This window comes from Saccoglossus kowalevskii, chromosome 8 (assembly GCF_978046115.1).
Source record: "Saccoglossus kowalevskii chromosome 8, keSacKowa6.1, whole genome shotgun sequence".
Lineage (NCBI taxonomy): Eukaryota > Metazoa > Hemichordata > Enteropneusta > Harrimaniidae > Saccoglossus > Saccoglossus kowalevskii.
Window position 1 is genome coordinate 18,661,261 of NC_140648.1, and position 14,166 is coordinate 18,675,426.

The following is a 14,166-nucleotide window of genomic DNA, read 5'->3' on the forward strand; positions in this document are numbered from 1 at the left end:
TTATTCTTCCACCACTGTATCACATGACCGCCAAACGAGATTACATTTATTCTGCGCTAGGGAGTGTGGGATGTCAATGGCTGTCGTTTTCTCGTAATTTGCTTGGTTTCCGCGGTAATTGTAAAATATCACAAATTATTGCTTATTTATAAACACAAATTGCAAACAAAAGTTTGTATGTTATTCATCCAGCTATCAATTCACAATAAAGGTATGTCACACCATCGTAATCGAAAGCAAAGGCGATTTAATTTACGTATGCCAGATTTCTGTTTTTAAACGGTGATAGATCCCGTAGCTCTATGTTCGACGTACAACAACAAAATTAAAAAAAAGACGTCCAAATGAAATTGTTAGGGCGAAATTCGATTGTAGGTCGCACCAAAGAGCTACGGAACCGCAGCTAGGGGTTCTTCAGACAGAGAGTTAAAATTACAGTGTTCTGTTAACGATTTCAAGGAAGCCACATAATCAGCTATATTTTCACCATTTCGTCGGTTGCGTTTGTGAAATTTCAGTCGTGCAACAGTTTCTGACGGTTTCGGGTCGTGATGCTTGGTTAACAGCTCGCACAACTCAGTGAACGATAACTTGCCTGGTTCTTTTGGTTTGCACAAATTTCGCAAAAGTTTGTACGCCTTAGGACCTATTATGGCAATTAACACAGATCTCTTCACGTCTGGCTCTACTATTTTGTTAGCTACGAAATAATGTTCCAATCTTTCACTGTATTCCGTCCATGACTCAAGTTCTGGGTCGAATTCGCTAACGTTTCCGATTAGCGCCATTCTGAATACGTAATTAGGTATCTCGTTTTAGCAACGGAAGTTCACGTGAATAATTCTTAGATACTCACTTACTATTTTAACTCACACAGAGTTGTAGTTATACAGTCACGAAGTCCGATACCTCCTGTTGTAGTATTTCACACAGAAAATGCAGTAACCATCAAATTTACGAAGCACACAGCTGGGCCTTTTTGACACATAGTCTGCAGTACAACAACCGTCCGTGGAAAAAAAATTTCGATTTTTCACCTTAAGGTCATTCCTGTTATCCTCGTCGCCATTTATGTAGTAACCGAGTGTTTGCCTATCCACCACCGCAAAGATCCACACAGGAAAAACGGCAATTAACACGTTAACTCAGTTTTATTCTGTGGAACTGCAGACTACAACTTGGCAAGCTTTGCCGCCATTACAAACTCCAAGGTGGTCATGTGACCACTAACAAAAGAACATCTAGCGTACTAAATATAGATACAAAGTTATCACATGGGTATAGAAGCCCATTCATTAAAACAAAATGACCGCCAGTCAACCATTTTGAATCTGATCTGAAAAATAAAATGACGTGCATCAGGAACCCGTAATGTCTAATGTATGTACCAAGTTTGAACAAAATCCATCCATAAATGCAAGAAATGCTTAATATTTAATGATTTTTTTAGCACAAAAATGGCCACCATTCGGCCATTTTGAATAGGATCGTCAAACCAATATCTGTATATCTGTATGGCATGATGTATAATGAATATTGAAAAATTTGAACAGTCACAACAAGTCAGAGATATGGGTCTAGAAGCCCACTCATTAAAACAAAATGGCCGCAAGTCAGCTATTTTCATCTGATCTGAAAAATAAAATGACGTGCATCAAGGTCCAATAATGTCTAATGTGTATGTCAAGTTTGAACAAAATCCATCTGTAAACAGCCGAGAAATGCTTGATTTTGATGATTTGTTAGCACAAAAATAGCTGCCATTCGGCCATCTTGAATCAGATCGTGAAACAAATTGATGTGCATATGTATAATATAATATCATGTATGATGTGTGTGTGTGAAGTTTGATTATGATTGGTCCAGGCATTTCTAAGATACAGGTCCGGACGCACACACGCACGCACGGAAGCACGAATGCACGGACGCACAAGGGTCAAAACATAAGTACCCGTCTTTGGACTGTGTCCGAACGGGTCCTAAAAAATATCAGGTAGACCCTCACCTAAAAAAATAATAACCTCTTTGTATTTTTTTTTTATTTATTTATTAGTTTGTTTACTTTGCTTCAAAGCGGTAATAGCTGTAACTATCGATATTTTTTCTCCGATTTTTAGTTTTTAATAAAACATTTTTTGTGTGATTGGTATCAATTCGTAGCATAGCATATACGCTATATATACCGACGTTGCAATCAAGTGAGAAAAAGTGACCGCTGGGTTCATAGAGTCCCGTTTATTGAGGGCGCCATCCATTGAAATCCAGATTTGTCAAGCGAACCTCGGGGATTATGGTGCCAGATGACAACTTACCGGAGCCCTTGGCGAAATCATGTCAAATACCTCTCTCTGGCGGCATCTCACTGATGATTTTATGTGTTATTTCCAATAATAGTGTGCGTTATAATTTTCTACAGTACCTATCACGTAACCGATTTCAGGGGCGAATACAGGATTTTTTTATGGGGCCCCGGGTCTAAACTTTAAAATCGCCAGACTAAGTTAATGATTTTTTTATATTATACAAAAACAAATCGAATACATTTTTTAAGGGGGGGGGGTCCGGACTCCAAGAACCCCCCCCCCTCTAGATCGGCCACTGGATTCTACGATGGCGACTTCTCGACCGTTAGTCTTCACATCGCATTTTATGTGATAAAGCCGAGTATGGGTTCAATTTTGTCCATGCAATTGAGTCTAAAACGTTATTTCGTTAACATTTAGTCATTGATTTGGTTCCCGCCCGTTTATTCAATCCTTAATATTATTTATTAAAGCTAACCGTGTCTATGTATGTGCGTCTGCGCAGTACACCTCGTTAGAGAGATTTATTTTACCTCTGTCTAAAAGAACGTTGGCACAGTGAGGGAGGCAACATATATCCACAGCTCAATTCATTTAATATTCAATATTATTTATCAAAGCTAACTAAAGCCCATGTATATGCGAGTATTTCAGTGCAGTAAACCAGGTTACAGAAATTCAATATTCCCTGTCTAAAAAAACAGCCGTCCACAAATCAGTTCATTCCACAACTCAACGGAGCCAAATTCAGCCAGATCCCCTTCCCCATCACCACCGCCCAGGGCAGATTGAATGAATACTTATTTTTTTTTTGATAGGGAAGGGAAAACTTTATTGGATCGATTGATGTGTCGGGTGATTCGTATGCATTTGGTGGGGGTAAATAAAACTCATTTTACAATAGCACAGTGAATAACAACCGCAAATGGAATATTTCAATTAAAAAAACGTGCTCTTTATTTATATATTGAAAAAAAAATCATTTAAAATATGAAAGAAATCTCTTCCACGCGGAAGGTTTCTTCTTCTTCTTTTCCGTGAATAAGCCATCCAGTGCGAAATCCGGGAATTCATCACGTAACCACAGGTTTTCAACTGAAAAGAAAAACATGTAATTTGTATCAAGATAATCACGTTTTATAACGCTATTTCACCATCTCATATCTGATAAAACATGACTGAATAAAATGCCCGTATATATAAAAACCAACGAAATGAAACAATAACACCAAGTAAATAACAACACCTGTTGTACAAACAGTTGACAACATCACATGCTTACTTTAAGTAAATATAAACACGTTTTACATTAGATTGAAGAACATTTGTTACCTTTTGTCTTTTTCATCTTGTTAATTCGTCCCTCAAATTCGACTTTTTCTAAGGGTGTCTCAAACTCAAGATTCATCTGAAGAAAAAGTTTTTAAAATGTCAATCAATTCAAATATAATCATTCGTCAATTGATCGATATGCGTTAACTGGCGCATGTGATTCTTGGGTGGTGACGGGACAACCATGTATAAATTGTACACGACATTCGGTGAGACTGGATACATCGCGGGTCAGTACATCGGTTTGTTGTTTGAAATGTTCAACAGTCCCTACACGTCCCATGGCAAGATACAAGGACTGGGCAAGATATATACAATAACACAAACAACGCGATAAAATGGACAAAATCGACACTGCAATGTACGATTGAAAACAAAAAAAATGTGTTACAGATTACAAACTTACGGATTTTCCTTTTATCTCCATTTCCAGTTCGCGGTTACTTTTACTTCTTACAATGGTCACGCGTTTGGGTTTAATCTCGCTCCAGTCATTACGCTTTGGCGAAAAAAATAAAAAAGACAAATAAACGTTTGAATTTCAAAAGCGATGTGTATGTACATGGGAAACATAAATCAACCAACGAGGGGCGGGGGATTGTTGTCTCCGACTTCCATAATAAACACACGTGACAAATCACGACATTCAACGAGATAAGATATTTGTAAAGATACTTACATCGTGGGGTTTCTGAATCAACAGCATATTATCATCGGTTAAAAATACGTAGACATCCCAGTGATTTTTACCTTTCTTCATAAAAATATTCGTAACAGCCCAAAATACTGACGTCACAACTAACATCTGAAATGAATAGAACACACGAATTCTTGATTTAAACGCGTTGCACTTTGTGTGTGTTTTGAGATGAACGCTAGACATAAAAACATGCCCTACATCCGGTGAGAAAGTTACGAATCTATGAAAACAACGTATAAAAACAAAAAACATACGAAAATGTATCCACACCGCCCGAGGGCGCCATTGTATTACTACTTACCGTCCTCTCTGATTTCTTCGTCATACTGATACGAATTAATGCAGGGATTGTTTGACTGTAAAGATGTATTGAATACCCAACACTTGTAGTACAAGCCAAGACTAAAATTTGGAACTCTGATCAAACATTCTATCACTCTCATTGTCATGTCGTCATCAAACGCACGGAACGTTTTCCGACAATGCCGCAATACCACGTGACTTTGACGTCATTGCGTCATTGCGCGTTCGGAACAGTGTGCACAGTCTCGAAATCATAACCAACGGAAGTAATCGTTATAGTGACAATTTCTTTTGGGAGCTGAGCACAGTTCACACGTCAGCAGCTAAACCGCTTAATTTCATGTGGGAAATTCAAAGAGGGAATTCGAAATTTAAAGCTCAAAGCCAGAAAGCAGTCTTCCACTCAGAACATAAACAGTAGTCTATGGCGAGCTTGGCGTTGGGGTGTCATATAGACAGATACACGGACGATTGCTGCGGAAATTCTATGAATATAAATATGTTTCCTTATTAGAATATTCCTACTTTGCAAATAATTATGTAAATTGTCACTTTCAGAACACTTCCAAAAATATAAATTGTATATATTTAAAGTAGAGTGGCGCTTACATTCATATTCATATTCAGCACTTAATTTCTCATAAACCAATCTCAACAGTCGGTAGTGTATTGTAGTGTGGGTATACATACTCCATGCGTTAACTATGTGTAATAGTAACTACGTGTAGTAGACTGGTCCAGTCGTGGCAATTTTATTGTTCTATGTGATAATTTCGTAGAACGAGTTTGTAGAATCTCTCGCTTTGGTGCAAAATTTCTCGTCGGACCAAGATTTAAAAAAGGAATTACAAAATTGCCACGGCTGGGCTATTCTATGCGTCCAGTTGCATTTCGGGATACCTGAATGTCCATAACTAGGTAGCGAGAGAATTTCGTTGCCAGAAAAGTTCCGGAGTTTACAACTTTCCCAAAATGCAATCAAGAAATGAGAAATCTAACAGCAGAAACAATTTTCTTGAATCGTGAAGCAAGTAGTGTCCCAGTGGTTTGTGTAATTGCTATGCTATGCGCACATATTTTCCCAAATTGTTTTATCAATACCTGTGTCCCATAAGAAATTATGTCCACATGGTTCAAAATTACCAAAAAAGATTATACCAGAAGAAAAATAGTGACTGGCCCAGTTGGTTGAAAAGTATGGCACGTTATACACTAAAAGTGAGATGTGAAAAGTCTTCAGTGCGTATAGAGCGCTTATGTAGATACACATTCACTGTAAAAAATAATTACCAATCAACCAAAATGTCAAGAATATGAAGATCAGCCGTTTAAAATGCTCGTATTTGTTATGCCAATATTTTATTGGGAGAAATAATACAATGGTTCAAAGTTCGCACCCGGTTTTCTGTTTATTTTTGTGGCTACTGTAAGAGCGCCCTCTACCAAGAAGTTTTAAGTATATTTTGTTTTTTATAAATATTAAATCCGACTGAAATTTCGAGGTTTTATTGCAAATTGTTTTCCATAAATAGTTAAACCGTATGGAAATAAATGGAATATACAAATATTTGTTAAAACCCCAACAGAAATACACAGAAAAAGGTGAAGGGATCAGGAGAGTATTTGTTTTATTTGAGTTGGGTTGACGAATAGAAATACCAAGCAAACAAACCGCTTCAAAATGTCGGAAATTGAAGTGTGTCAGTTGGCTTATAATGGCCAATTTGAGCTTTTGAGACAGAAAATCAACGCAAACAAAAACCTTGCAACGAAGAAAGATCAGGTAAAATGTCTAAGGAGACGCGTAGTTGGGTTTTTAATGATTTCTTCTGTGTTGTTTACCGGAGTTCTGTCGATAAGGTGATGACATAGCCCTTTTTGCATTCGGTCAGGACACGTGGTTTTGTTTACAATAACACAGCGTAAAAGTAATATAGATGTAGTATAATACCGGTACGCTGTTTGAGCTTTGACTGCTAGAAGTGGGTTATTATGGGATCGGGACATTATAGGCTTGGGTATCGCCATTTAGATTATCAGTAAATCCAGGAGCATGAAGTGAACCTTGTAATTGTATTTCTGGTATCGTTGGTAAGTGTCTCAGGATAGGGATCCTTGAGTTCTTTTTACAATAGTAAAGGAATGTTTCTTAGATTGTTGGGACAGATGCAGGATGTTTAGTTTGGGAGGAGAGGCATCTTTACAATGACGTCATTGGTGCACTGCATTGTGGTATATTTGTGTATGAGTAGCAACGGTTTTAGTTTGGATTGTGCTTATATTAGCCAAGTAAATTTATTCAAACATCTCCAAAAGAATGGCGTAGTCAAACTTTGGTCTCTGTGGCAACTATTTCCTGGCTTGTGCAAAAACACATCTGTCATCAATTGGGATTACGGTAGTAATGTAATTCTGTCAAAACAATCCAAATAAAACAAAAAACTAAGCAAAAGAAATGTTTTCTGTTAAGTGAAGTCATAATGATCTGTTTGTATTTCTACTTTTTTTGAGTATCACTAAGATGTTTAAGCGTTCACCGCAGGTGCACATTAAGAATACAAGAATATTCAAATTGGTCTGTGGCAGAGACCGATTCAGTATGTTCCAGTCGTTGCTGAGAGAATGAGTCACCCACAGACAGAGGCAAAATCTAAGCAACATTTTCAGACTATTGTGAGAGAATCAACAGACCCATTAAACAATAGAAAGTTCAGCCCAGAAGCCAATCTGATCATTTTTTGCCAATATGTTTATAATTATTTCTGTTTTCATTTCTGTTATTTTATTTTATTATTTATTTGCTGGCTGTTTTTTGTATAAGTTTTTGTAATCATGAAAGGCCACAAGGTGGAATTTATCTTGAACACATTTTCTAGAATCAGTGAAAATCAGATAGTTTTGTAGCATTGTATCATTGGGGTTTTAAGTGACTTTTGTGAATTTTTGCTTTCACAAATAATATCCTGAAATCACTAAAATTTCTAGAAGTGAAAATTAAACGATTTACAATAGTTAAACAACTGTGGTTTTAGTAAGATATAAAATAATAAAACCAAAAATTTAGTAAAATTAAAATACATGTACGATATAAACATATTTGTTTCAAAAATATGATGTTATTTCAGACTAAAATCGATAGTAGATTACCTTGAGAAAATAAAAATATATATATATTTAAATAAACTTTTATTTATATTAAAGCTAATTTGTTTGCTTTGCACATTTTTCATTGTGTACAGTCTGATGATGGGTTTTGAATTTAAGGCTGAATCATATGGTTGTCATGGAAACTTGTAGGTGATGCATTTATTCTTCCAATAATGTAAAACTTTCATCTGTCTATTGCAGTCAAATCGTATGCCGCTACATTGGTCTGTCTCAGCCGGTCATAAGGACATATCAGAGTACCTTCTCAATTTGGGAGTACCAGTGGATGAAAGAGATGATGTGAGTTTATAATAGATGAATACATTTTTGTATAAAAATAAAAATAAATATTTCATTTTATATTACAAATGTATATTATAATGAGAATGATACACCTTTCTATTTGTCATGATCTTTAGTGATGAATTGTGTGTAGGGATGCAAATATGAGGGTGTAGTCAATGATAAATTTCTTCCAGTGCATAATGTTGGTGGGTTATTTCAGTTGTTTCTGTCTTCTTTTAGGCTCTGTGGTACTTACATTTTGAGTTCAGTGCTCTGTCTTATGTCATTTCAAATGTCATGCAAAGACAGACTATAATGGTATATGTATGCACATCAGTTTGTTTCTGTATGCTATATCTGCCCCCCTCCCCCCCTAAGAAAAAAAAAACATTTCATGTTATCAACATTTTTTTGGCTGATTTCTTTCGAATTTAATTGATGACATGATACATGGTGGATTTACTGATAGATGTACTTCTGTTCTGCAATTTGATTGAAAAAGACAGAAAATTTTTCTTTTATGAATCTTCAACACATTTCTACGTCTGACTGACTTGTGAAATTGAAATTCAAAAGTCTTTTTTTTTAGCGATATTAAAGTGGTTCACAGAATTCTCACAACTCTCGCTGACCTGAAAACCACAAAATGTCAACATTACTTCATAGTATGATTGTCATCCCAATTTTCTGGTAATTGAGGTACTGTAAATGCATTAATTTTAACTGCAATTTAATGTTCACTGTTTTCATATTTTGAGCATATTCACTGGGTTTTAAATTCATTTATTTGCAAGTGAAACTAGAAAATTATTAATTGTTATTTTATGTTTGCAAAAATAGTAAAATTAAAACCCAGTGAAAAATTAATGCCTTTACAGTACATGCCTTTAGACATGTAGTAGGGACGGTAATGTTATGACTATCAGTAGAGTACTTGCACAGCATTGGAGCATGAATAATTAAACAATCCGCAGTCAAGCTGGGAAAAGTGATCTAATTTATTATGAGCGATGAGAGAAAGTTATAAACTAGAATGGTTTGGTTATTTGTAAGTCATGTATTGTATCATTTAAATAGGCCTATATGTTATCAATTTATTACTACTCAATGGGACATTGAATTGTACATCTGGTGATTGTGGGGACGACAATGGTGAAAAACACTGCCAAGCCAAAACATAATTACCAGTATGTTAAAAATTTGTAAGGAAGTAATTTTTTCAGAAACAAGTTGGAGATTTACCAAATTAATGTTTATACTTCCATGTACTGAGAAGAATAAGTGGATACTATTTGAACAGTACCATATTGGATGAGGAAATAGTTCTATGGCAAGATAATGTATGAGATGAAACACATTGTCACTTCTAGACCCATTGCTGAATTCACTAGGTCACTGTCAGGGGGTCATTATTGTTATTCTAAATCACCACCACCACCACCATTGTTAAAATTAATTTACTAGTTAGTAGAAGATTACATTAAGGTGACATGTGAAGCTATGATGTCATAAAAACCTCTGATATTGGTGGTGATTTATATTGGTCATATATAATCAATATAATAGGCCAAACATTACTGTTTTTTCCAAAATTAATCTTGCCGTTTTCAGTAATAATTATAAATGTGCATGTAGCAAATCTCACCTTTTAAGAATATACATGTAGATACTAATTTATTGATGACTGCAGGTACAGACAAAATAAATTTAAAAAATGATGTGGTGAAGGCATCTGTACATCTGTACAACCATCAAGACATGGTCACCACTCACTGCCTGCCTTATTGCTTTCAAATGTGTGCAATGTACAAATAGGTTGAATAATGTGCACATGAACAGTTTCATGATGATAACACAGTGCAAATCACAGTGCAATAATAATGAGTGTTTTTACATTAATTTAAGCCTTTACTACACATGTTGTATTGCTTTCTACTACAAATATCTTGTTTGATTTCTCTAGTCTGAGTGGACCCCTCTACACATTGCAGCATCAGCTGGGAGGTATGACATTGTAGTGGCATTACTTGGTAGAGGCGCGAAGGTGAATGCTGTCAATCAGACCGGCCAAGTACCATTGCATTACGCAGCATCCAGAGATAGAATTGATGTAAGTAATATCTGTATTAGAAGCCACAGCTTAAAATTAAAATAATCCAATGCAACAGAGGGGATGCAGCTTCTATGAGTGCAACAACACGTATGAGAAATCGTTAATTTTTTGTTCTTATTGGTTCACAAAGAATTGGTGAAGCTTCTATTATGGATGCATCTTCTAAGACAGAGTTTAAGAGTAATTGTTTCAATCCAGGACTCACAGTATAGACCATTATATACAAACATGGCATTGGAATAAATGAGCAAACAGTCATCAACCTTAATTACACAGTTTTTTGATATTCACAGTTGCTATACAGTCGCTAAAAGGGAAGTACCAGATAGACTTTAACAACAATGGTGATCTCATATTATGTACCCAAAAGCCACATGAACTACGCAATAGTTTGGAAACTGGATTCAGTTATATAAGATAAAAGCTGTCACTCTGTCACAACAATTGGCTGCATCATGACGAATACAAATGTGTGCTTTTGATCGGTATAATTTACAATCTTTTTAGAGTCGCCATCAGTTAGCATAATCATTAACCTAGAAAGTAAATATAAATGTTCACTCAAATATGCAGTTGCAGTACTAGAATCAAATTGAGCAGGGTGGAATCTGAAGGCTGAACAAGAAAACCAAAAAGTTGCATTCACATTGCGTTGCATATGAATTTTGTAGAGAATCCTACAAATGGTAACCACCTAAGATTTTGAAAACTCATGGCTTGGTAACCCCCTAAAATTTTGAAAACTCATGGCTTGGTAACCCCCTAAGATGCTGAAAACTCATGGCTTGGTAACCCCCTAAGACGCTGAAAACACATGACTTGGCCTAAGATGCTGAAAACATATGTATAGAAATGGTTGGTCATCTCTGACTCTGATATCTTGTCAATACAGTACAAGCTGCATCTAGTATATACCATACAGTAATGTAAATTATACCAGGGTTCTTTCAATAAAAAGATTTATTTAACACAGATTACAGAACTGCTACTTGATCATGGTGCCGATCCAAACAGGTTTGACAAGTTGAGTGCCACACCCTTGCATCGAGCAGCTTCCAAGGGGAATTATAAGATCATTGATTTGTTAATTAAAAATAACGCTGAAGTTGAAGCAGTGGATTGTGAAGGAAATACACCAATGTAAGTTATGACAAATTCTATGAGACTGTTTTAGCATAATTAATACCAATTCAGGTTCAGGATTTTATTTTGTACAGTGTGCCCTCTTAAAAGGATAGATTTTGTAAGAATCCTGAGTCTAAATAGAATCCCCTTAAAATCAAGAGGAGTCAACTTAAATGCTGGAGAGGTTTGTCTTCAAAAAAAAACAAGTTGTATGTGATGACTGTACATGTGATTTAAGGTGCAAACAAAAATATTGTGGCCCCTAATTTTCTTTATTTTAAGTGACAGTGGCATGTCATATCGACTTAGCGGGTACACTGATTGTGACTGTGTTTGTGTTTGAATTATATTCACATGAACTTGACCTTTAGAATACTTCAAAATTTTTGGTGAAACATTTATCAAAATGTGATGTACTGAATCATACAAACTTTGAATCATATTTTGTATTGGTCACTGGTAGCATATTGGTTGTCGCATCAGACTCATGAGCGGTAGACCCAAGTTCAAATCCTACCTTAGGCTGAACATCAAAGGGTCGACCCCTACCCTGGGTGAGTGTGCCACAGACTCAATGGGAAGGCCAATTCCACTGGCCGAGACTCATTCACTAATGAGTGCGACTTTGGGGGAACCTTGGTTAAGGTCCGCAGGTGCTTGTGTTCGACCGGGCCTGGTTGACGCATTACAGGAAAGCGCATTACAAATTGCCATTTGACAGAGAGATAGCCACACTTCCCTATCATGTAGTCCCAAACATGAATATGACTTCTGTGGCAAAATGCACTATGTGTCATCACTAGCACTTGCAATTTGCACATACAAAAAAAAAAGTCAGGAGAGACAACAGTGATACTCAAATGTATTGGCTCAGAAACACCCAAAGCATAGAAAAAACAGGGAGCTTTCACACTTGACTTATTGTTCATTTGTCATTTTGAGCACCACCACTTTTTACATATCAATACACTTGGGTGGTCAGGTGACATATAAAACCATTAGAAAATTATGCTTCTGAAATAACCGTGTTCTGACACATAAAATAATATAGTCCCTAAATTGCCACAATGCAATTAATTCATAGTGGGTATGAACTTCCATAAATGCATTCTTTTTTTTGTGAATTCAACGAGTACAATCATGAACCCATAAGCGAAACATTCTAATCCTCAGTGCGCATAACAAGTCAGAGTATTTTGTCACGTAGAGATTTATTGTCAAAGGAGAATTATTCTCTCCAATTTTAGTGCAGGGGGTTTCACTGGGTTTAAGTTTAGCACATTTAGCTATCGGTGAAAATAAAACCCAGGTGATAATTGAACCCTATACTGTATTATGGAATAGCAGCAACTGTCTCATTTTGTAGGAATGGAAGAATGTGACGAATTTAGGAGTTTGCCCACATTGTTCAGTTGTAACCAAGCAATATAAATTTTAATGCATTACTAAAATCATTGATTTATAAGATAAGGTTATGTAACTTTCATAACCATACACAATGATATGAGATGAAGATTTCATGAGAAGCAAACTCTCGCACTTTGCAAGCATTTGAAATTGATTCCATTCAGTATGCATCATTTGAAGGTATTTCTAGGTAATAGCATCACAGAATGAAATGGATGTTTGGGTTTGTTTATGTGAAAAGAAATGAGCGAGATTATCACCATACTTGAACACGCAGAACACGTGTATTACATGCTTTGCAATTAAGCAACAACGCTATTAAAAACAATCTGTGATAACTTATTGCACATGTCTGTCTTGCGAATTTATGATCAGCTTCCTCATGAGGCTTCTTCAATTTACTCGACCTTCATGGCATATCACACCACTAGCATGCCATATCATTTTATAAATGCCTGCAGAGATCTAAAAAAAAAATTCTACTATGTTTGTTTGACAGACATTTAGCATGTGAAGAAAACAGAACAGACGAAGCTAAACTATTACTAGAACATGGAGCAAGTCTGTACACACTTAATAAGGTATATATTAGTCTGCAGAAAAGATGGCTGATTTGAAAATCACGTGGCTCTTTGAATCCATTCTTTCAGTCTGAGACTTTTCTGAACTATTTATTCTTTTGAGCATCAAATGGTTTCCCGTCGAAATTTTGGTCCAACATTTTGCATATTTTTTATGTATTTTCTATAATTTCTTTATTAATTTTGTACCAAATGGACGTCATTTATTATTGGCTACAGGTTTTGATGAACATTTTTGAAAAATTCTGAAAGAAATTATGCAGTTTGAAAGAAAGATGTCAAAAGATGACTGTACTGTTAAAAGGTCAAATGTCGTAAACCGATTAAATATTTGCGACCAGAAATTGATATTTTGATGGTATTTTGATGTTTTTATTGCAGGAGGAGAAATCCCCCCTCGATTTAGCACCTGCTGGGTTACGAAAAACACTTGAACGACTTAATCAAGGATAGAAGCAAGTCAAGCTGTTGAATCGTCTTTATAAACAATGAACACACATGGAGATTGGATATCCATTGCATAGTTGCCATTCAATAACAAGCTTTTATCTCACATGCCTTTGTGAAACCTTTTTGTCAGTTAATCGTTACAGCCATTATTTTAATGTTTGCATATTAATATCATCCAAAAGAACACAGTAGTAATATTATCATAATATGTGTGTTTGTACATATATCTAGAAAACTCAACTTGGATACCAAATAAGACTGGTAAAGTAATACAATTAGATAAGGAAATAATATAACATTATTTTGAAGGATGATGTCACCATGAATTTTGTGATTGGCTTAAAGATTATTTCCAATCAATTTCCAATTTTTGGGTAATAAAAGAATAATAGTTTTGTGGAGATAAGTATATGTCAAGTC

The 14,166-nt window shown here is 35.7% G+C and overlaps 2 protein-coding genes across 2 annotated transcripts; one reads left to right on the forward strand and one right to left on the reverse strand.

Annotated features, from left to right (window-relative positions):
- Positions 1-389: 389 nt before the first annotated feature.
- On the reverse strand, positions 390-788 carry LOC146739372 (uncharacterized). Its single transcript, XM_085502737.1, has one exon. The coding sequence runs from the start codon at positions 786-788 to the stop codon at positions 390-392; it is 399 nt and encodes a 132-aa protein (XP_085358863.1).
- A 5,513-nt stretch (positions 789-6,301) lies between these two features.
- On the forward strand, positions 6,302-14,152 carry LOC100371457 (uncharacterized). Its single transcript, XM_002733227.4, has 6 exons — positions 6,302-6,421; positions 7,987-8,085; positions 10,034-10,180; positions 11,157-11,323; positions 13,215-13,296; positions 13,678-14,152. The coding sequence occupies exons 1-6, from the start codon at positions 6,320-6,322 to the stop codon at positions 13,747-13,749; spliced, it is 669 nt and encodes a 222-aa protein (XP_002733273.2). The 5' UTR covers positions 6,302-6,319; the 3' UTR covers positions 13,750-14,152.
- Positions 14,153-14,166: the final 14 nt, after the last annotated feature.